The 23,336-nt window shown below is 35.8% G+C and overlaps 1 protein-coding gene across 19 annotated transcripts in view; it reads right to left on the reverse strand.

Annotated features, from left to right (window-relative positions):
• cacna1c (calcium channel, voltage-dependent, L type, alpha 1C subunit) overlaps positions 1–23,336 on the reverse strand; it is a 154,057-nt gene that overhangs the window by 11,848 nt on the left and 118,873 nt on the right. For 4 of the 19 annotated variants that reach the window (XM_051107804.1, XM_051107813.1, XM_051107811.1 and 1 more), the window contains 29 exons: positions 23,051–23,077; positions 22,488–22,648; positions 20,454–20,679; positions 19,194–19,395; positions 18,985–19,105; positions 18,790–18,904; positions 18,408–18,528; positions 17,185–17,254; positions 16,734–16,866; positions 16,503–16,632; positions 16,350–16,409; positions 16,110–16,216; positions 14,951–15,038; positions 14,717–14,824; positions 14,163–14,215; positions 13,920–14,066; positions 12,742–12,943; positions 12,492–12,650; positions 11,511–11,621; positions 10,538–10,621; positions 4,988–5,035; positions 1,879–2,016; positions 1,582–1,647; positions 1,346–1,437; positions 1,111–1,267; positions 780–907; positions 555–651; positions 369–471; positions 159–260 (listed from right to left, as the gene is read on the reverse strand). In XM_051107804.1, the coding sequence (XP_050963761.1) occupies positions 159–260; positions 369–471; positions 555–651; positions 780–907; positions 1,111–1,267; positions 1,346–1,437; positions 1,582–1,647; positions 1,879–2,016; positions 4,988–5,035; positions 10,538–10,621; positions 11,511–11,621; positions 12,492–12,650; positions 12,742–12,943; positions 13,920–14,066; positions 14,163–14,215; positions 14,717–14,824; positions 14,951–15,038; positions 16,110–16,216; positions 16,350–16,409; positions 16,503–16,632; positions 16,734–16,866; positions 17,185–17,254; positions 18,408–18,528; positions 18,790–18,904; positions 18,985–19,105; positions 19,194–19,395; positions 20,454–20,679; positions 22,488–22,648; positions 23,051–23,077 (3,356 nt within the window). Of the gene's footprint in view, positions 1–158; positions 261–368; positions 472–554; positions 652–779; positions 908–1,110; positions 1,268–1,345; positions 1,438–1,581; positions 1,648–1,878; positions 2,017–4,987; positions 5,036–9,818; positions 9,903–10,537; positions 10,622–11,510; positions 11,622–12,491; positions 12,651–12,741; positions 12,944–13,919; positions 14,067–14,162; positions 14,216–14,716; positions 14,825–14,950; positions 15,039–16,109; positions 16,217–16,349; positions 16,410–16,502; positions 16,633–16,733; positions 16,870–17,184; positions 17,255–18,407; positions 18,529–18,789; positions 18,905–18,984; positions 19,106–19,193; positions 19,396–20,453; positions 20,680–22,487; positions 22,649–23,050; positions 23,078–23,336 lie in introns of all 19 variants that reach the window. The other 15 variants (XM_051107803.1, XM_051107806.1, XM_051107810.1 and 12 more) reach the window with 6 other exon arrangements.

The following is a 23,336-nucleotide window of genomic DNA, read 5'->3' on the forward strand; positions in this document are numbered from 1 at the left end:
GGAATAAATTACATTTTAAAATATATTAAAACAGAAGTTATTTTAAATTGTAAAAATGTTTCACCATATTATTATTTTAGATCAAATAAATGCAGTCGTCTAAATTTTGATTGGTAGTTTATGTATTGGTTGACCTTTGACCTTTTGCCACCACCCACCTCCAGCAGGGGGAACGACTTGATCCAGCAGCTTCATGCTCGTCCTCTTCCAGATCTTCTTCACGATGGCCCTGAGTTCCTCATTTGCTTGCTCCAGGTTACCTGACACAAACACATACAGTGACTTTTCTGTGCATGTAGGTTGGCATGTTTATTGGATTTTGATAAGTGTGTTTATGAACTGTACAAATGTGTATGATGTTTCCACACCTTCAGTTTTGATTCGTAGAGCCGTTCGTACTAAAGCGAAGAGAGTTGCATTGAACATCACCGTCCCGTCACTATTGAGAGGCATGTTCATGGACACAAGCCGCTGCAGATACACAAATAAAGCAAGTCAAGTGATGTATAATGTGCTAGAGAACTGGTATGTTTTGGGATTTTCTGTGTTTGTACCTTGCATGCAACTCTATGTGGACAAAGCTTTCCAAAACCAAGGGGAGGCTGAATCCGGCGCAGTAACGTTACCACATCCAGGTGCTTTATCCGACCCCTGCAATCACATTAAACTCAGATCTCAGTTTCAGTCGCTACACATAATTGTTAATAATAAGATCTAGAAACAGCAGTTGCTGGAAGGGAGTGGAAGAGTTAAAGAGGAAGAAACAGGAAGTGACTGACTTGGCCTCAGGATCATATTCTGCCCATATCCTCTTGAACTCATCCAGGTGATGCGGCCCCAGTATCGACCAATCACGTGTTAAATAGTCAAAGTTGTCCATGATGACGGCCACAAAGAGGTTAATGATCTGTGGGAGAGGAAGTATCTGAATCATCTTGTGCTAGGAAACCCCTGAATCATACCCGCTGCTTCTGTTATTATGGATGCGGTAAACATTGTACGGAGGGGGTAAAGGATGTCATGCTGGTGGAGAAGATTTCACAGCAAATTTCACAGCTGATATACAATAACGCACTTGCTTACTGGGAAGGAATATCGATGTCAACTCACCAGGAAGGCGCAAAGCATATAAAAGCTAACAAAGTAGAAGATAGCAAAGTGGCTGCCACAGTCTTCACTGGAATGGCCGACCTCTAGCCCCTTCTCACATGGGCGGTTCGGCGAACAGGCCAGCATGATTTCCTGCCATGCCTCCCCGGTTGCACATCTATAGAAATACACAAGCTTGATGTGAGAGAGAGACATCAAACGAGTAAAAGAGAGAGAAAGCTAGAGAGAAACTGACCTGAAGAGCAGCAGAACAGCCTGGGGAAACGTCTGAAAGTTGTTGTTTCGGTTGATCTGGCTGTTGTCCCTCAGGGCAATCTTACCAAACATCTGCGGAGTCAGAAAAACATTACCCATCAGGAATTGCTCCACACCAACATGTCCATGTACAAGTACAGGAGCTGTAACAGACATGACGACATTTCCATAGGGAAGACGAGGAGAGAGTGTGAAGCAAATGAAGCCGGGTCTGACCTGCATCCCAATAACGGCGTAGATGAAGAACAGCATTACGATCAGCAAAGCAACATAGGGAAGAGCCTGTGAACAAATCACATACAGATAACAAATCATATACAGAGAAAACAGAAATATAGCAGAAAAATAGTTCATTTCAACAGTAAACTTTTAGTTTCATTGTTAATCTGAATGACCTACAGTCAAATAACTGGATTGTCTGCTGACTTTGACTTTGGCATAAAGTCTGGAGCACAGTACAACTATCTCTGTACAGTTACACAAGAAAGTGCTGTCTGATTTCATTCTCCTCACCTGAAAGGATTTAATGAAGGTCCAGAGCAGCGTCCGAATGCCCTCTCCCCGAGACAGGAGCTTCACCAGCCTCATCACGCGGAACAGCCGAAAGAACGTGATTGAGATCCTGGCGTTATCTTCAGTGTTTTGGAGACCCTTTTTCAGCATGACAAACACACACATATGCATGTTCATGGGGAGGCACACACACCAATATATAAACCCAACCATTTGTACACCACCCAGAACAATTCAAGGTGACACACACACACAATCAAGTTAATACGTCTACAACAGCCTGTTAAACACTTCCACCAATAGCAAACTACAGAGACACAGAGGATGTCTGGTGGCTTTATGAAACAATGACAATATTCCAAATGGATGCAAAGCACTTATAGATATCTACCACGATACACAACACCCTTTAAGTAATAATCTGTCCAGCTACTCTTATATACTTAATAAATACCCTATAGCACCTGGCAATGAAGCATTAAACACTATATTTCACTAGTGATATTAGAACTTACATGTGTCACATACACAGACACTAAACCACAGACATTTACAGATGTTACGTTTATCTCATCCTGTACCATTTCCACCACAACAAATAAATGAATAACTAATAAAATAATGCTTTGGTAAATTATAATTATGACTTTAAAAGTCATTATGAGATACAAAGTCCTAATATGACAATGACAAAAAGTCAAAATCATGAGATAAAAAGTCAAAAATAAGTTAAAATAAGACAAAGTCAGAATTATGAGATAATATGTCAGTTATGAGTTAAAACATCAGTTATGACAAGTTGAAATGAAATGAAGTAAGGCATTTATAAAATAAAAAGTTAATTACGACGAGTTGAGAAAAGACAGTTGAAATTATGAGATAAAAAGTCAATTATGACAAGTTGAAATAAAGTCAAAATTATGAAATAGTAAGTCAATTATGAGATAAAAGTCAATTATGACAAGTTTAAATAAGAGTCAAAATTATGAGATTGTATGTCAATTATGAGATAAAAAGTCAATTATGACAAGTTGAAATAACACAAATCAAAATTATGAAATAGTAAGTCAATTATGAGATAAAAAGTCAATTATGACAATTTGAAATAAGAGTCAAAATTATGAGATTGTATATCAAGTATGAGATAAAAGTCAATTATGATAAGTTGAAATAAGACAAAGTTTAAATTATAAGATAGTAAGTCATTTATGATATTAAAAAGTAAATTATGACAAGTTGAAATAAGAGTCAAAATTATGAGATTGTATATCAATTCTGAGATAAAAAGTAAATTATGATAAGTTGAAATAAGACAAAGTTTAAATTATAAGATAGTAAGTCATTTATGAGATAAAGTTAATTATGACAAATTGAAAAAGACAGTTGAAATTATGAGATAGTAAGTCAATTACCAAACTAAAGTCAATTATGACAAGTTTAAATTAGAGTCAAAATTATGAGATTGTATGTCAATTATGAGATAAAAAGTCAATTATGACAAGTTGAAATAAGAAAGTCAAACTTATTAGATAGTAAGTCATTTATGAGATTAAAAAGTCAATTATGACAAGTTTAAATAAGAGTCAAAATCATGAGATTGTGTCAATTATGAGATAAAAAGACAATTATGACAAGTTGAAATAAGACAAAGTTGAAATTATGAGTCAATTATGAGATAAAAAGTCAATTATGACAAGTTGAAAAATACAGTTGAAATTATGAGATAGTAAGTCAATTACCAAACTGAAAAGTCAATTATGACTTGAAATAACACAAAGTCAAAATTCTGAAATAGTAAGTCAATTATATGAGATAAAAAGTCAATTATGACAAGTTGAAATAAGACAAAGTTTAAATTATAAGATAGTAAGTTATTTATGAGATAAAAAGTTAATTATGACAAGTTGAAAAAGAGTTGAAATTATAAGATAAAAAGTCAATCATGACAAGTTAAAATAATCAAAAAGGCAAAATTATGAGATAAAAGTCACAACTGTGAAATGAGTCAACATTGATGTCTATAATGTCTATAATTGAATAATATCTATAAAAAGTCTATAATGACTATAAGGCCATAATTATGACTTATCTCATAACTGATCTCGACTTTTTAATTCATAACTTAGTATGTCAAAATTAGAGTTTTTCTTTCATAATGACTTCCTATCTTATATCTCATCAAAACTATGATTTACCGAAGCAATATTTTATTCTTATGTGGCAGAAATGGGCTTATAGATTTATTTGCGCTTTTTAAAAATCTAATATTTTACTTCAGTTACATAATCTAAACATACACACAAAGCTGCTGCTTTCTGTTTCAAAGGTGCACTCAATATTTTTTTCCCCTTTTTTATACATCTAATTGTTCTTATCTAAAATGAATTCAATAGTCATATCAGTCACCCAAAAGCAGTTTTGTTTTACGCAGAGAGGGTCACCTCATGGGAGCCGCCATTTTGAGATCACATGACTAACCAAACACTATCGGTTTTATCTTTAAATTGGAATAAATTCCTGATATGCCTGACTGCGAATTAAGCATTTCTATAATGACATCGGTAAAAATGATTTATTTCGTTGGTATGGCACTGTATCCACACCACTAGGTGTCAGTGTAAGCACAGCATGAAAAAAATAACTCAGTGCACCTTTAAATCTCCAACACCTACATCTGCACACACATGCCCTGTAAAAACACATCACACAAACCAAGCAAAACTGAGAATAAGCTTCATGCATGTGGACATCGCACAAGGAAAATCGTCTTTTCACAAGCCCCAGCTGATTTGAGAGCTCTGCCACGTCGGTGGTGAACTGTCACACCAGAGCTGACCAGCAGAGGCCGACACTGGACTACACACAGAGAGAGCGATGACCATGTGACTACAGCGCACCAATGACAGGCATCGCAGCCTAGGGGAGGGGAGAGGTCGAGGCGATGGACACACTACCAGCATATACACGTGCCTGCCCAATGCCACAGTGATGAGAGAGAACACGTGCGTTCATGCCGAAGTCACATGGTGAATGACAGGTGTTGATGGACAGGTCGACAAGGTGACGGGGTGGAATGAGAGGTGGGGTTTTGGTTACCGTTGGTCCGTACCATTGGTCTTACCACAGAGGAGGGGGGAGAGGAGGAGGGGTCAGCTGGCTTTAAAGAAAGGCAGACAGATGAAAGCTATAGCAGCGCCAACCACCCACTGTACACCTGTGTGTGTTCGTGTGGGGAATATGTGTGGTAAAGTGTCCGTCAGTGTGTTTTGAGGTACATTTCTGCAGGGGAGACGCCTCATAGCACGTCTGTCTTTCTGCCAGCTGAGGGCGCTACAACACATGGTCCGTTTGAGGAGGAGCCATACGCTGTTCTGCAGCCGCAGACTGGAGGATGGGTTGGTTGGTGACACACGCAGACACATGCACAGATTCAACATCTCTCACGAGCCAGGTCGACAATCTCTCAGCAGGTCCATCACGGTGTGTGTGTTGCAGTGAGTGAGTGTTTGTGTGACTGTATGTAGGTGTGTGTTGAATTTCTACATGCAGAGAGACTGATTTCGAAATCCTCTGCAGTGCCACGATAGACCAAAATGTCTTTATGTTTCGTGCCTTTGGTGGCGATGACAGCTAGATCGATTCAATTATGTCTTTGCGGTAGAACTGCAGAGGATCTGGCAACCCCAACCATGCATGTAGCACACACATTACAGAACTGGGTCAACGGTATAACTCGTTCCAAATGTGCATCTGTGAGACAGTTGCCATGATAAAATCTCCACACAGAGCCACTTTGAAAGGGCCGCTCCATATCACAGATATTATCTCACATTGCACAAATATAGAGATTTAGCACACACTGGTAAATGCTGCCCCCTGGAGGTTACATTCACGCCTGTTGGCTGGCTGACGCTCGACAAGAACTTCAGTTGTTAGTTTGTTAAGTGAGTCTCATGAAAATAAAGGTCCGGGTCATATGTCACACTAAACTCAAACTTAAAAACAAGAAATTTTACGTTAGACTGCAAAGGCCTGTTTAAGACCAGTAAAATATCTTGTACTTAATTGTCATTGAAAATAACATATTTTTAAGACAAATTTCACCCTACACTCAAACGTAAAAGTAAGATATTTTATTTTGCACTTTTGGTTTTAAATTTGCAAAATTTCACCCTAAACTCAAAGTTAAAAAAATTAGAAATTATATTTTGCATTAGACTGCAAGAGCATGTTTTAGGACCAGTAAAATTTTTGCACTGTTGGGTTTAAATAATATAAAAAAATATATATATATTTATGACAAGTTTCACCCTAAACTCAAACTTAAAACTTAAGCATAAGACATTTTATTTTAAGTATGCTTAAATGTCACTGAAAATAATATATTTTTTATGACAAATTTCACCCTAAACTCAATCTTAAAAATAAGAAATTATATTTTACACTGTTGGATTTAAATGTGCTTAAATATCATTGAAAATAACATATTTTTATGGAAACATTTCACCCTAAACTCAAACCTAAAAAAAAAAAAAATCATATTTTACCTGTTTTAAGACCAGTAAAATTTCTTGCACTGTGATAATACAATATGAATATATATTTTTTATGACAATTAAGCACATGTAAGCCCACCTCCTCTAATTATGAGTAGCCTACTGCAATGAAAAAAAAAAATCTTACAAATAAATCAATTAAATAATTAACTATTATTATTATTGACAATGATAATAATAACAACAGATATTATATTATATTAATTAGAGCTTATTTTATATTATATATATTTATATTTTATATTATTTATATTATATTAACTGTCACTTACTGTAATAAAAAAATGGAATTAATAAATAAATACGATTTTTAAAAATGTTTTCTAAATAAATCATTTAATAATTATTGTAAAAGTATAAATCATTTGCACTGTATTTCATGAAAATCATGTTTTGCCAAGAGTATTGGCAAGAGAGTATTATGTGAGCTGAATGTTTTATTTTTTATTTTTTTATTTTTAATGAAATGGCTTTTTTAATATGAAAAAAATATGCAATTTTTTTTTTTTTAATCCAAAACATCATTTCATGAGATCACCCTGTTGGTCAATAGGAGTTATCTGAATACGTCATAAAAGGTTTAGCCAATTAAATTCAGTGGTTATGGTTCTATCAGCCAGTCAACAGCTAATGACACAGGGAGCAGGCCTACCAAGAATGCTGTGCGGGTGTAAGGAAGAAAGAGAGAAGAGACAGAGGAAAAACACTGAAAAAAGGGAGGAAAATGCAGAACAGAGAGACAGAAAAGAGTAGGCATTCATAGAGAAGGATGCAATGTGGCATCGTCAGCAAGACAGAGCTGGCAAACACTCCCATCTCTCCACCCCCCGCTTCTGTCCAATCAGACACCGCGAATCAGAGAGCGCCTCCAACAGGCAGGGAGGACAAAGCACTGAGAGGAGCAGAGCGGCCTCAGGGGGAGGAGGGGTGACATTAACGCTTTTCTAAGGGAGAACAGAGTCGTCCGGTTTCACTCTAATCTCCGTGTAGCACTGAGAGGAGGGACTGGCTATCAGCACGGATTCATCAGTTTCATTTCAGATCGCTAATCAGATTAATTAACAGGTTAATGAAGCATGAGAAAAAAAAGTGCTCAGAGTTTTCTCAAAGGAAAAAAAAAAGGGAAACAAAAACAAATCAATCCAAACACAATGCTGGGTCAAAGGTCATGCCTTCGGATCAAATCAGATGCTGGATGAAGAGAAAACTCCAACCAAATCAAACCCAGTCAGTGCTGAAATGGATGCGTATAGCAAAACAGGGGGTATATCTCCAGCACAACTGCTGTCAATCATAAATAACCTTCATTAACGCATTTTGATCAGAGAGCCCAAATAAGCCTTCAACCTACATGGACTTTTTCTAATGAAGAGTAGCAAATAAAACTGAAAATCTGAAATACATCATTCAAAATTCTGGGGACAATAATGTCTTTCTTGCTTGCTTACCATGGTTTCCACAAAAATATTTAGCAGCACAACCCTTTCCAACACTGGTTAAAAAAAAAAGTCAAGTGAAATGTCCAGTCTGCCACACATTAACTAAAGATCTAAAAATGAATCTAAAGATCCAGTTTCACAGCATACATGATGCACAGATGCATTTGACATCCAATTTTTTACAACATTATTAACATTTATATTTCCTACATTTTACAAGTGATGATTCTGAGTTAAACCAAGCCAATCTAGCTGATATGTAACAAGTTTTAGAAAGATTTTGACCTCATATGCACTATTTTTGTTTACACACAAGTCTACAGTACATTTGAAGTGGATCACAAAAGTTCATAAAAAGTTGTCGTAAGACAAGAACGGGTATTGTTTTAGGACAATTTTGATGAAAGGTTTTAATCCACTTCACGTTGACTAATGTATATTTATGGAAGCCTGTTTCCACTACTGAATAAAAAAATAAAACAGGTAACTTTATATCTCATAAACTCGCAATTGCGAGTTTACATCCCACAGTTCTTTTTTTTTTCTCAGAATTGTAATACAAACAGAATTGCGTGAAACTCGCAATTCTGAGAAAAAAAGTCACAATTGCAAGATATAGACTCAATTGTGAGAAAAAAAAAAAAGCCACAATTGTGAAATACAAACTCAATTGTGAGAAAAAAAAAGCCACAATTGTGAAATACAAACTCAATTGTGAGAAAAAAAGTCAACTGAGAAAATAAACTCACAATTCTGAGAAAAAAAGCCATAATTGTGAGATATAAACTCACAATTCTGAGAAAATAAGTCACAATTGTGAGATATAAATCAATTGTGCGAAAAAAAAAGTCACAACTGCGAGATATAAACTCACAGTTCTGAGAAAAAGTCACAATAGTGAGATATGAACTTAGAAATTTTGAGGAAAAAAGTCAATTGTGAGACAAACTTGCAATTCTGGAAAAAAAAAAAAAAAAAAAAAAAAAAAAAAAAAAAAATCACAATTGTGAGATATAAACTTCCAATTCTGAGGAAAAAAGTCACAATTCTGAGATATACACTCAATTGTGAGGAAAAAAGGGACAACTGTGAGATTTAAACTTGCAATTCTGAGGAAAATAAGTCACAATTGTGAGATATACACTCAATTGTGAGAAAAAAGTCACAACTGTGAGATTTAAACTCATAATTCTGAAGGAAAAAAGTCACAATTGTGAGATATAAACTCAATTGTGAGGAAAAAAAGGCACAATTGTGAGATATAAATTCAATTGTGAGGAAAAAAGGCACAACTGTGAGATATAAACACAATTCTGAGAAAAAAAAAGCATAACTGAGATATAAATATAAATATATCTATATTATATTTATATATTATATTTATATAAAGATATAAATTCTGAGGAAAAAAGTCACAATTGTGAGATATAAACTTGCAAAAAGTTGTAATTTGAAAACGTTGTATTTTTGAAATTGTATTTTTTTATTCAGTGGCAGAATCAGGCTTCCATACTATACCAGATCAAGTTGGTTAACAATCTAAATGAGGCCTATAAAGCTGAAGAAAAGTGAATACTAAACTATGAAAGTGGAAACAAAACTTTAAAATAAGCAGCAATATGAAATACAAGGTTCTTCTACAAAAATCTGGGCTCTTCTTTCAAAATGAGTTTGAAGGTTTATGAATTGATTCAACAGTAAAGAAACATTTATAGCAGCATTTACAGGCAACATTGATAAGATTGACCATTCATCTTAATGTAAGGATTTCCAAAACAATTTATCAGTTCGTATCGATTGTGAAGCTGGAATATATCACCCTGAGCGCTATACAAGGTCATTCATGCCTATGTGTGCGGGTGGAGGGTTAAAGCAACTCATCTTGGTTAGTGTGGGAGGGTTAGGGGGGTGCAGGCAGGCAGATTGAGAGAGAGAGATTACTTACGTTAACCTCTGTGATGGCTATATCAACAACACTACCCACTACAATAAGGGCATCAAACGTGTTCCATGCATCAACAAAATAATGCTGGACGGAAAACAACAAAACAACAAAAAGAAATGAAAAAGAACAGAAAAGGAGAGAGGAGAAAATAAGGAAGAAAACAGTTACACATGAACAATTAAACTCACAGAAGACATGAGGAAAAAAATCATAAAATCAAATGACGGGTGTGAGGAAAATCAAAAACGAAATCAGAGAATCCCATGATGACCCGGGACCTGTCATGCTCCACAGCAGCAGTCAAACATCCATCAAAACCACCTTGAAAAAAGCGGCCAGGGGTCCTGTGTTAGTTCAGGTGTGACTGTTAGTTACAGCAAAACAACATACATCGCGGCCTGGAGGATGAAAAGAAACGCTCGCTCGCTCTCTTTCACGGGGCCTACCGAAAAACTCTCCGGTACGAACACTTTTTCTCCTGTCCTAAATAAACCTCTCACCGCCAGAGGGTGACCTGCCACAGCAGCCATCTTGCCGTCGGAACAGGAAATGAAGAGTTGGAGGAGACAGCAGGAGCAGAGAATGGTAGGAAGCACAGGGGAATGAAAGACAGCAGAGATGGACAGGAGAGCAAAAGAGAGAAAGGGAGTTGGGAAAAGAGAGAAAGAGAGAGAGAGAGAGAGAGAGAGAGAGAGAGAGAGAGGTGGCGATGTACTTACGTTGATCTCACTCAGAATGACGTCTATAATGCTGCCAATTACGATGAGGAAGTCAAAAACATTCCAGGGGTCACTAAAGTAACCCTACACAGGACGAGGGGAAGGTGGGGGTGAGGGGTGAGAGAGGGCAGTTAGAGAGGCAGAATTGACCATCACTAGCGCTGCCAGAACGCATCTCGTTAGCCAATCACCATTCAGCACAACAAAATCAGCTCATTAGGAAATTACTGATTAAATACGTCTACAGCCACAAAAAAAAAAAACACTCTTTGATGCTCTCGCTTACAAGGAAAAGATGCTTTTCAGGGCTCTAGAGGAAGTCATCCTGTGAGTAATTCTGAGCGAATGGCATCTCTACTGACACCATCTTTACGATATCTGATTTGTGCTTAATAGGGCAGGAAAACCTTTAATGGACTGGAAATGGCTGCCAAGTTATGCGAGAAATAAAACTCTTTACACACTAACTGATGAAATTACGTTTTAAGGCAGGCGATGAAACTCATTTCTGCAGAAGAGCGAGAGAGAGACTGTCATTTTTTTACGTTGCATTCATTTCAGTCCTTATCTGGGGCAAAACTAGTGACTGTCGTAAAACATTTCAGGTCAGAAACATATAGGTTAAATAGGTGACATTTCTGAAGATAAGCAGAGTGTCATCCACTGTAAACTCTGTACATTTGATGACAAAAATGAAAACTGAAACAGAAAACATCTAGCTTGGAGGACAGCTGTAAAAATTAAACAGAAAAACAATTCAAAGCACTGATAATAAAGTACTATATAATGCATGCCGGGCTTCAATTTTGAGAACACCCTATAGTCGAATCATCTCAAATCTGATTTTTTTAACTATTTAATAAAATACAATTTCATAGATGTTCCTGGACACAAAAGTCTAATAACAGAATGCTTTGGCATGAAAATCAGCTTTGCATATATAATACTGTACATTAAAACATCCAGGACGTACCCTGGGTTTGAAGGCGATGAGTTTGAGGATCATTTCCACAGTGAAGAGGCCGGTGAACAACATATTGAGGATATTCATGGCTTTGCTGAACGACTGAGATTGGCCATGATGCTGCAAACACATAATGAAACAGATGATTAAAAAAAAAGATTAAATTTGTGATCAAAGTTAGAGAACAACCTACAGTTTCCTAGACTTTGAGGTCACTACTTAGTCCTATTTGAACTTATTCTAACAGGAGTATAAGGGCAGTTTTTAAGGCATATTTCATGAATTAGTTGTATTCTGAAACACAGTATAAAAAACTTAAATGATCAAAATTAGAGATCACTTACAGATACATCCAAGTTATTGGTGTTAATGTGGCACCTGGTGCTAATTTTCTTAATTATATAGCAAACCCTATTTAACTGCCAGCATTCCTCCAATTTTCACTGAGATTGCAAGATGGCGGGCCGTCCTAAGGTGACTGAAACCCTGCGATAGGAGGTTGTCCACATAAAGGTCAAAGGGATTCTCTTTCAGCCATTGCAAGAGAAGTTGGTCATTCAAAATCTATGATTTCTCAAATATTGCAGGTTTACAGTGACACTAATTTATTCAAATTTCCCAAAAAGGTTGGTTGCCACTAAGGCAAATGCATGAGAAGACAGTATAATGTGGAGACACTCAATGGGGAACTGGTTCAGCACTGCAGCTGGAATTGCATGCCAGAAGTCAAATTGAAAGTGCACTCTGCAGTGACCAAGCCTCTCATCAGCAGAAAGAATCAAAAGGAAAACTGGTTCAAGGTTCACTTTAGTGATGAGAAATCAAGGTTTTTGTTGAAACGCCTTAGATACTTTGTCAAACATACAACAGTATAATATTCCTTCAAATTTTGAGTGATGAAGATTAAAAAAATTAAGTTTATAGATTGTTCTCTAATTTTGATTTCCACTGTGTCTATTAGTTTAGTCACTGAGCTGAACACATACTGACCTGCATGGCCAGGCAGATGGTGTTGAGAAGGATGAGGGTGAACATCAGGTACTCGAAGTAGGTAGAGTTCACCACGTACCAAACCTTGTACTGATAAGGGTTCTTGGGGATGTACCTGCGCAGGGGACGGGCCTTCAGGGCATATTCCACACACTGACGCTGTACAAACACAGAAATGTATGGAGATATAATTAGAGTTACACTTTTAAACACTCTCTATGTTTTTGTAGAGATCTAGTCATCAGCCTACCTGGTTCTTGTCCAGCTCACAGTTTTTGTACTCTTGCTCTCCCTGCTCCTGAAATGTCACAATGACGAAACCTACGAATATGTTCATCATGAAGAAGGCAATGATGATGATGTAGATGATGAAGAATATAGAGATGACCACGCGGTAGTTGTAGACTGGGCCAATATCCTCTGCATGGGAGTCAATGGCTCTGTAGAGGAGCCTGTGGAAGAACAGAGAGCTTTTTGTGAGTGTTCTGAAAAAAATAATTTATTGTAATATTTAAGGAGTGTGTTTAATATTAGCTTTTAGAAACTGGTATAATGACAGCTCACATGTATTGGCACTTGTTGTTTTCAAGTGTTTTGTGATTGTGTGCCATTCAAAAGTTTATTTTTTTCAGCAGGGATGCATTAAATTGGTCAAAAGTGACAGTAAAGACATTTATGAATATATTTAATTTCAGAAATTATATATACATATATATTTATTTATATTTAAATAATCATGCAAGAGAATCATCCAAGAGAAGTAGTTATTCTAAATCTGTGATATCTCGATTATTGCAGGTTTACAATGATACTAATTAATTCAAGTCCCCAAAAAAAGACTGGTTGTGCACGTAAGACAAATGCACAAGAAGACAGAATAATGCAGAGACTCTCGATGCGAAATCGGTTCAACACTGCAGCTGGAATTGCTTGCCAATCTTAGGATGTTTAAGAAAAGTTGGGCTGAAATTGCAAAAGTGCACGAATAAAATGTCTCACTGTTTCCACAAAAATATTAACAAAAAATGATCTTGAGCACCAAATAAGTCACAAATTCACACCTTTTTGAAGGATCATGTAACACTGAATACTGAGTAATGGCTGCTCAAAAATCTGACTTGCCAAAAAAAACATAAAATAAAACAAAATTATATATATATATATATATATATATATATATATATATATATATATATATATATATATACATATATATATATTTATTTATAAAAAAGTTCTTTAAAACTGTAATAATATTTCACTATATTACGGTTTTTATTTTTTTTTAATCAAATAAATGCTGTCTTGGTCAACATAAATTAATTGTTTTTAAAATAATGAAGAATAATAACTTCAAACTTATGAAGGTCATTGTATGTGTTAGAAGAAGTATGTGTGAGCAAGTGTAAGTGTGTTTGTGTATCGCACCCTGGCCAACCCTCAAAAGTGGATACGGCAAACAGAGCCATCATGCCCTGCAGGACATCATCAAAGTTGAAGTCACTGTTCTCCCATGAACGCTGCGCTTTCTCTGGCTTCCCAACATTCCCGTCTTTGTATAATATATAGGCTCCCCTGTAATACACACACAGTGCATACATACATACAAATGAGTTGTTTTTACTGTAAATGTTACTGTAAACTTTGTGCCCAAAGACAAAGGTATTTTACCTGCATTCAGCCTGTGTCTGTTTAGAGGTGTCTGTGCAGTAGAAGAATTTGCCCTAGAAAACAAACAAAATGAGCTCATACACATGAACATTTTACGACACTAATGTCCCAACAGCACATAAAATGCAAAATAACTAAAAATTGCATTCATTTTCTCTATCCACTATTTTTCCTGTAAGAGTAGGAAAAGCCATTTGTAAATTTTATAGGTCTTGCTTCCGGTCTCATCCACGTCCAGCTATTTTAGCTGTACAAAACAACTCGCTTTGCTGCTTGATATTGCAAATTGGTGTATCTTACCATATTATTTTAATGCATTACATTAATTATAAACACGCTGGTTTGTAGTGCAAACAGTTTTACCATTTACTGCATGTTGTTATTCTTCTTGTTATTTCCCTATAGCGGCTAATGATACAGAAGTCTCACCCATAGGCTTACTTCCATGTTAAAGAATAAGGTGGATAGAGAACTAGATTTTCAGCAGTAATGTATAAACCTGTCACTGTTTTGCTGTGTCACTAAAGTATGTGTTGTGAGACAGCACAACTTACCTTGAAAAGTTGAACACCAATACAGGCAAACATGAACTGCAGCAAAGTGGTGACGATGACGATGTTCCCGATGGTACGGATGGCTACAAACACACACTGGACCACATGCTGTGGACGCAAACAGAGCTCTCAATTAAAATAATCTCTCAACGCATCCATCACGCTAAATGGAAAGTGTAATTCAGAGTCATCTGAACAGATTTGTGTGATTTTTTGTGAATGAGGGAGACTCACTTTGAGACCCTTGGCTCTGTTGATTGCTCTCAGGGGCCTCAACACCCTCAGCACTCTGAGAATCTTCACTACATTAATGGCACTTGACCTGTGAATCGCAGTACAGTTTGGCACCACCAATCAGAACGGCTAATTAATGATCATGTGACAACACTTTACAGAGAAGCAGATGCCCACAGAGCAGTAGAGTTGGATACATTTTAAATTTCTAGATTAAAAATACTAATTAAATTAAAAAAAAAAAAAAACTTTGGCACCAAATACCAAATAAATTTAAATTTTTTAAATTATGATTAAATAATTTATATATATATATATATATATATATATATATATATATATATATATTTTATTGTTAACTGCATTTCTTATTATTAACAGACAGCACCTTGAGTATTATTTACATAGTATTATAATATTTATTAATATTTTAAATAAGCTTTCATTTTTAAACACTACCAATCAAAAGTTTTTTAACATTTTTAACGTTTTTTAAATAAGTCTCCTCTACTCACCAAGACTGGTGTAACGATGCTAAAAATTCAGCTTTTAAATCACAGGAATAAATTACATTTTAAACTATATTCAAATAGAAAACTGTTATTTTAAATAGTAAAAATATTAATTTTTTTTGCTGTACTTTGGATCAAATAAATGCAGGCTTGGTGAGCAGAAGAGACTTCTTTAAAAAAAACATTAAAATCTTACTGTTCAAATACTTTTGACTGGTAGTGTATTTTCCACTTCTGTTTCCATTTAAATTTTAAGTTTTAGCCATTTTATGTGTTTTTTAAATTATTGTAATTATTGTATTTTAAATTATATAAAATCACAACATATGTTGTAAGTTCTAATGTATATTTACAGTCAGTTTTCACTTTAGTACTTTAATTTAAAAGTTATTTCAGTTTGTTGCCAAGGCAATATTTCCAATTTTCACTGAAGTTTTTCCATCTAATATTTATTTTATTTAAGTTTACAAAAAAGTATTTTCAATAGTTTTAGTTCCATTTAACAATAACAACACTGAATTGGTGGATATAAATAGCATTTGATTGGACACTGGTATTAAAAAAGGGTGACACTGAATATGTTATTTGTGATATGAGAAGCAGTAGTACTAGTTAGTTTGTCAGTTAGTTTGCAAAAAGGTACTTACTGAATTCCAGAGGAGATCAGAGACACACTGACCACCACCAGATCCAAAATATTAAAATAATTCCGACAAAATGAACCCTTATGTAGGAATGCTCCATACGCTGTCATCTGAGAGGAAGAGTGGACAAATGGAGAGTCAGTGAGGAATTAGATGAGTATGAAAGAACACAGAGAAGGTTGTAGTAGGAAAGATTAGCATGAAATGAACTGAGACACATTTATCTTTAAAATGTAAATTCACCTTTAATATGATCTCTATGGTGAAGATTCCTGTAAACACATAATCTGCATAGCCTAGAATCTAGCAGAGAAAACGAAAGACATGCACATATCAAAGCCTCATAACAGCAGCGATTCAAATGTGATGTACATGTGAGTGTGTGCTTGTGTGTACCTGATTCCTGAATGAGTCATTATTCACTGGGTCCTCCGCTGCCAGTGAAATACTGCTCAGCAGTATAAAGAACAGGATTAAATTGGTGAAGATGTTGTGGTTTACAATCTTATGACACAAAACCCTGAACCTACAGAAGAGATGCAGAAGAAAAAATGTGTCTCAGACATTTTTGTGTTTGGATTTTGACCCACTGATGTGAAAATCAAAGTGTGCATGTGGTTTTTATACTTGTTAGTGGGGCTGAAAATAAAGAAAGCTCTGGCTTCAGGCATGGGGACAGCTTTCTCCTTCAGCTGAATGTCGGAGAGTGGACGTGGACGAGGACCTACTGGCATCTCCGGCTCCTCATCGTCCTCCTCTCCTGCTAAAAAGCAACAAACCAGAGAGACTTCTTGGAAAGAATTCCACAAACTGCATCAGATGCATCATTCCTCAACACATGTCTTTGCATTACTGTAAAAAAAAAACTGAAGATGACATGGACCGGGAAATGTGTTGAACTTGGGGGAAATCGACAAGAGTAAAGAGAAGGACATCTTTGCTCAACCGAAAAACAATTCACATAGTGCTCCCACAGCAGAATAAACAGGCCTGGGCTCTTCTGTGGAATTGCCCTTGACTGTTTCTTCAGCTTTTTAATGAAAAAAACATTATTTTTTAACGCTTTCTCTTAACACACCTGGGAAATCGTTCACAGGATATGGATTCTTCTCCTCGTTCTCCTCCCCTGTGTACTCATCTATGTTGATCTAGAACCAGAAAGCAAACAATAACATTTTAAAAATGTTTCATAATATTTATTATTTATTAATTAATAATATCAATATAATAAATACCACTACAAGTTTTTGAACAGTAAGATTTTTACTGTTTTTGAAGAAGTTTCTTCTGCTCGCCAAGCCTACATTTATTTGATCTGAAGTACAGCAAAAACAGTACATTTTGAAATATTTTTCTATTTAAAATAACTGTTTTTTATTAGAATATATTTTAAAATGTAATTTATTCTTGTGATTTCAAAGCTGAATTTTTAGCATCATTACTCCAGACACATGATCCTTCAGAAATCATTCTAATATTTTGATTTGCTGCTCAAAAAACATGTATTATTATTATTATGTTGAAAACAGCTGAGTAGAATTTTTTCAGGTTTCTTTGATGAATAGAAAGTTCAGAATAGCATTTATTTGAAATAGCAATCTTTGTAACATTATAAATGTCTTTATCATCACTTTTGATCAATTTAAAGAATCCTTGCTAAATAAAAGTATTTCTATAATTTTTTTCAGATAAAAAAAATAAAATACTGGCTCCGAGCTTTTGAATGGTATAGTGTTATTACAAAAGGTTTTTATTTCAGATAAATGCTGATCTTTGGATCTTTCTATTCATCAAAGAATCTTGAAAACATGTACTGTTTTAAATATTAATAATAATAATAATAAAAAATTGTTTCTTGAACGGCAAATCAGCATATTAGAATGACTACTAAAGGATCATGTGACACTGAAGACTGGAGTAATGATTCTGAAAATTTAGCTTTGATCACGGGAATAAATTACATTTTAAAATATATTCAAATAGAAAGCTGTTATTTTAAATAGTAAAAATATTTCACAATATTACTGGTTTTGCTGTATTTTGCTGTATGAATACAGGCTTGGTGAGGAGAAGAGACTTCTTTAAAAAAAAAAAACATTAAAAATTTTACTGTTCAAAAACTTTTGACAGGTAGTGTAAATAATTATTTACATCACAATTTATGATTATTTATGATTTAAATAATTATAAATAAATAAAAATAGATGTATGTTTCAAAATTACATACAATAAACAATCATTTGAACATTAATTTAATCTGATTTAATCTGTTTCTTTAATCTGTGTGTTTTTTTTGATGACCTTGGTGGCAGTCTGCGTCTCTCCATCAGAAGTGATGGATTTTAGTTCAATCTTTTCCTCTTTCTTTTCATCCTCCAGAGGTGGTTTCTCAGAGTCCTGGCGCTTCTCTGGACTGGCCGTTCTGTAAGACAGAAATTGCGTCATAAATGTGTACGTGTGCAGTTTTACGGTCCCACTAAGCACCTGTATTTACAGCTCTTCAGAGGGGCAAAACACTTCTGTAAAATTATACTTAATTGCCTCAATGTTAAACTAATGAAGTCATAACTGATGCACTTAATGAGCTCATTAAGCAGGGGGCAGAAAATCTTCACAGGAAGGTTTTACAGTCCCTCCGACCATCTCAAAACATTACACTCGTGTGAACTGTGAGTCATTGAACCTGGCCAGCTTCTTCCTCTCTTTCTCCTCCTCTTCCTCTTTCTGCGCTGATGTCAGACTCTCGGCGTCTGCCAGGTTGTCCACGGCAATGGCCAAGAAGACATTCAGGAGGATGTCTGTTTAGAGTTCAGGAACGTTTGGGAACATAAATATCAGACTTTGTTATTTTGTGTTACATCATGTTTTGTTAGGATACAGTTTCCGCAGATGAAGAGGATGATGAAATAAATGCACACAAGCATGCCAGGAAAGGAGGGCCCACCGTACGCCATGATCCCATCGTACATCACAGAGTTCCAGTCCTCACCGGTCAAAATCTAAAATCACAAAATAGATCCGAATCAAACATGGATCAGGTTTGAAGACACATGAACAGTATGTGAGTGGTTCAGGCTGTGGCAGAACCTGAAAGACGGTGAGGAGAGACTGGGGGAAGTTATCGAAGGTGCTGCGGCGCGTCTCATCGAAGTTGAACTTGCCACCAAAGAGCTGCATTCCCAACAGGCTGAAGATGATGATGAACAGGAAGAGCAGCAGAAGCAGGGATGCGATAGAACGCACCGAGTTCAGCAGAGATGCCACTAAATTACTAAGAGAGTTCCAGTACCTGAGAGAGGACAGTCGGCATTAGTATAAAGTCACACCCAGTGTTAATTTTGACAGCAAATTTTGATTTAGTCTTAGCCATAGTCTTCTGACTAAAATGCCATTTAGTTTCAATCATATTTTAGTCATCTGAATTGTTTTAGTGTTATATTTAGTCGACTAAATATCATAAGATTGTCGGCTAGAATCAAATGGGTTTAGTTACAGTATAATGCATTTATTAAGCATTTCTGTAAAATTACCAAACTCATTGATATTAAAGTTTTATCATGATAGACACAGATTTAACTGCCTTTATGTTAAAATGAAATGAACCCACTTCTCATAAAGAAACAAGAACATGGTCTTCTTTTCAATAAAATCCCATTGGTTCATTCTTTATAACAACTTGTTTACCACATTCTTCATTCTTTCAAGCAGACATTTATTTATATAAACAGATTTTGATTAATCTTTAATTAGTGATTTTCTGTCTTTCTTTTGTTGCTTGATTAACATCATTGCTACAGACAATAACAACTAAATTAGCCTGCTGTCCCTTTAAAACCGAATGCAGGGATGCAATGTACTGATACATGTCCGATATTCTCCCAACTGTTCATGACCATAGACATAACCAAGCGTGTTTACGTGAAAATTCGACATAATTTTGTGTGTATTTCTCTGTTCATGCAGCGCGAAAGAGTACTCATGTGCCAGACCAAATCAAGTTCTCTTCTGCATCGTCAAATTAATCCATATGTCTCCTCTTCTCTTACATTCAGATATTGATATTATTGCATGTTTTATGAGATGTGCAGCAAAGCTATGCCAGCTTATGTCCCGCCGGATAGATCAACATGTATGTTATAGTTCAAATGTATGCATGTAATCTCCTAACCACGCAGCAGATTCGTTCTGAATGAATCTCTTCCCAAATCGTCCCTTACTAACATTTTTGTCTTGTTTTTATATGAAAATTTATACGAAAATGTCAATAGATTGACAACAGACCTCAGAGCACAAAATAAAATTATAAAATAAAAACAAAAGGAGTTCATGACCCCCTTTAACACATACCTGGTGATCTTGAAGATGCGGAGGAGACGCACACAGCGCAGCACAGAGATGCCAAGGGGTGACATGATCTTGGTCTCCACCAGGATGGTCTCCAGAATCCCACCGCACACCACAAAACTGTCAAAGCGGTTGAAAAGGGAGACAAAATAGGCCTGTAGACCCAGGCTGTACATCTTCAGCAACATCTCACCGGTAAAAAGAGCCAGCAACACCTTATTGGCGATATCTGGAAGCACAGAAACAACACATCCACTCACTATGAGATTTATACAGAAGAGAGATCTGAAAAAAAAAAAAAAAAAAAACATTTTTTTAAAGAAATTATTACTTTAATTAAAATTTATTAAAATTGATTAAAAGTGACAGTAAACACATTTTCGATGTTAAAAATGACTCATGGTTTAGGCTGCACAACTGTTTTTAACATGGAAAATAATAAGAAATGTTTCTTGAGCACCAAATCAGCATATTAGAATTATTATAAGAAAAATTTGGCTTTGCCAACACAGGAATAAATTACATTTTAAAATATTTTCACCTAAAAATGAAAATTCTGTCATTAATTACTCAACCTCATGTTGTTCCAAACCTGTAGGACCTTCATTCATCTTCAGAACACAAATTAAGATATTTTTGATGAAATTTGTGTGTTTTTGATGAAACCCTGCATAGACAGCAACGCAACTGACACGTTCAAGACCCAGCAAGGTAGTACAGACATCGTCAAAATCAGGGCTGGCCTCAACTAAAGATTTTTCTGGTCAGAAGTCGTTCATTTTAAGCATTAGTCGAGTAATCGCACGTTTATTAATAAACCATATTAATTATAATAATGAGTTTTTAATTGCCTAATAAGCGCTCAAGTGCACGCATAAAGCTTGCCACAGCACACCAGCAGAAGTAATGATTATGAATATGTCAGAGAAACACAGTATGGAGGCTGCATTAACTTAATGATAATTTATTGATAAACTAGTGCTTTTTTGTTTTTCGCTGAAGTCGGCAACACTGACTTGTCATCTCCGCAGTAGTGGATTTGCCTGTATGCATGTTTCATACGGATTACATAATCAGATTTGAATTGGTTCATTTGAAAGTAGACATTTCGCTCTCTATAGATATATTTTTCATATTAATGTTAATATTTTGTCTTGACACGCTTAAGTTCACAGAGACTGAGATGGCAGAAAGCGTGTCCTGTTTGCTTTCATTATTTTACAAAAGTGCAATGTTTTGTTGTTGTTGTGAGTGCACAAATAAACGTAGTCTTTACAGATTCAAAAGATTAGTCTTATCTGCATGACCAAAAATGATGGAGTATTTTATGGATGTATGGTATTTTAAAATGATAGAGTAGTGAACGCACTACTGTTCAACTTCCACATTCCGCACAGACACTTCAATAGTACACATTTTTCTAGTTTAACATTAAATTGAGCAGCCATGTAAAGTTGCTACTACACATATTTCAGAAGATTAGCCATATTTGTGGTCAATGAATGATAGGATGAATGATGAGTGTTTGGATGTCCTGCCTGATGTACTGTATTTCCACATAGAACACCCGTTAACGATCTGTCACGGACTGCGTGACTTTGCCACTTCCTATGGATTTTTCTTTTTCTGCAACGAAGTGTCTAATAAAATTTTCAACTATTAGGGGGCAAAACTAGTTAAAATAGTCCATGTGACATCAGTGGTTCAACTGTAATATTATGAAGTGCAAAGAAAACGAAAATAATTACTTTATTCTTCTACAGCTGATGTTTGAACCACTGATGTCACATGGACTATTTTAACAATGTCCTTACCAACTTTCTGGGCCTTGAACGTGTCAGTGGTGTTGCTGTCTCTGCAGGGTCAGAAAGCTCTCGGACTTCATCAAAAATATCTTAATTGTGTTCTGAAGATGAACAAAAGTCTAACAGGTTTGGAACGACATGAAGGTGAGTAATTAATAACAGAATTCCATCACTTGAGACTGCATTATTGTACTGTATATTGAACTATGAACAGTATTGCAGTGTTGAGTACCTTGTACATTGGTGAGCCACTCTGGCTGCTGGTGGTGCTCAGAGGCAATAGTAAGTGTGTTCAAAAATACCAGGAAAATCACCAGCCAGTAGAACACATTTGACTTCACTGCTGCACGGCACGTGCGCCGACATAACCGATTCCATCGGCGTGAATACCGACTGCAAATACAAAGAGAAAGAAATAGAGAGACAGAGAGAGAAATATAATATAAAACATTCAAAACTCAAAGTCTGACACCGTTCTTACCAGCCAGGATAAATATCCTTTCAGTATTCATTAAATGCAGTTTTTGGAAACGTAACAACTATGTGTGTTTGCACTGGCAGTGATTGGAAATGCTGCTGCTCTCAATTCTTTGGCAAACAAATCTAACCTGGATTACACTGGCAGTCTGAACTTGTTAATGGATGTTCAGCCACTGATTAGAGGGCAACCGTGATGATCAAAACACAACACTGGCATCGAAACACAACCAACACACACAAACACACACAAACACATATATATGAAGAGCAGAAAGGAAGGCAGCTTCGCCTTCAGACGGTGTGTAATGTACTAACCTGAATTTGGATTTGGAGATCCTATTTCTGGAATGGAAAACAGAATGTATTATACATACAGAACAGACACGACATCATGAAGGACAGTGTTTCCACAGAGACAGCAGAACTGGGAGGGCAGTCAGGTGGGCCTGTTCATACATCATCATTATTTTAGAGCGCCCACATGTGGTACAAATGACGATGAGCAGGAGCAACTGAGAGCCACCCACGTATAAAGATAGATAGATAGATAGATAGACAGATAGAGAGATAAATAGAGAGATAGATAGATAAATAGATAGAT

Source organism: Labeo rohita, chromosome 4 (genome assembly GCF_022985175.1).
Source record: "Labeo rohita strain BAU-BD-2019 chromosome 4, IGBB_LRoh.1.0, whole genome shotgun sequence".
In the NCBI taxonomy this organism is placed as follows: domain Eukaryota; kingdom Metazoa; phylum Chordata; class Actinopteri; order Cypriniformes; family Cyprinidae; genus Labeo; species Labeo rohita.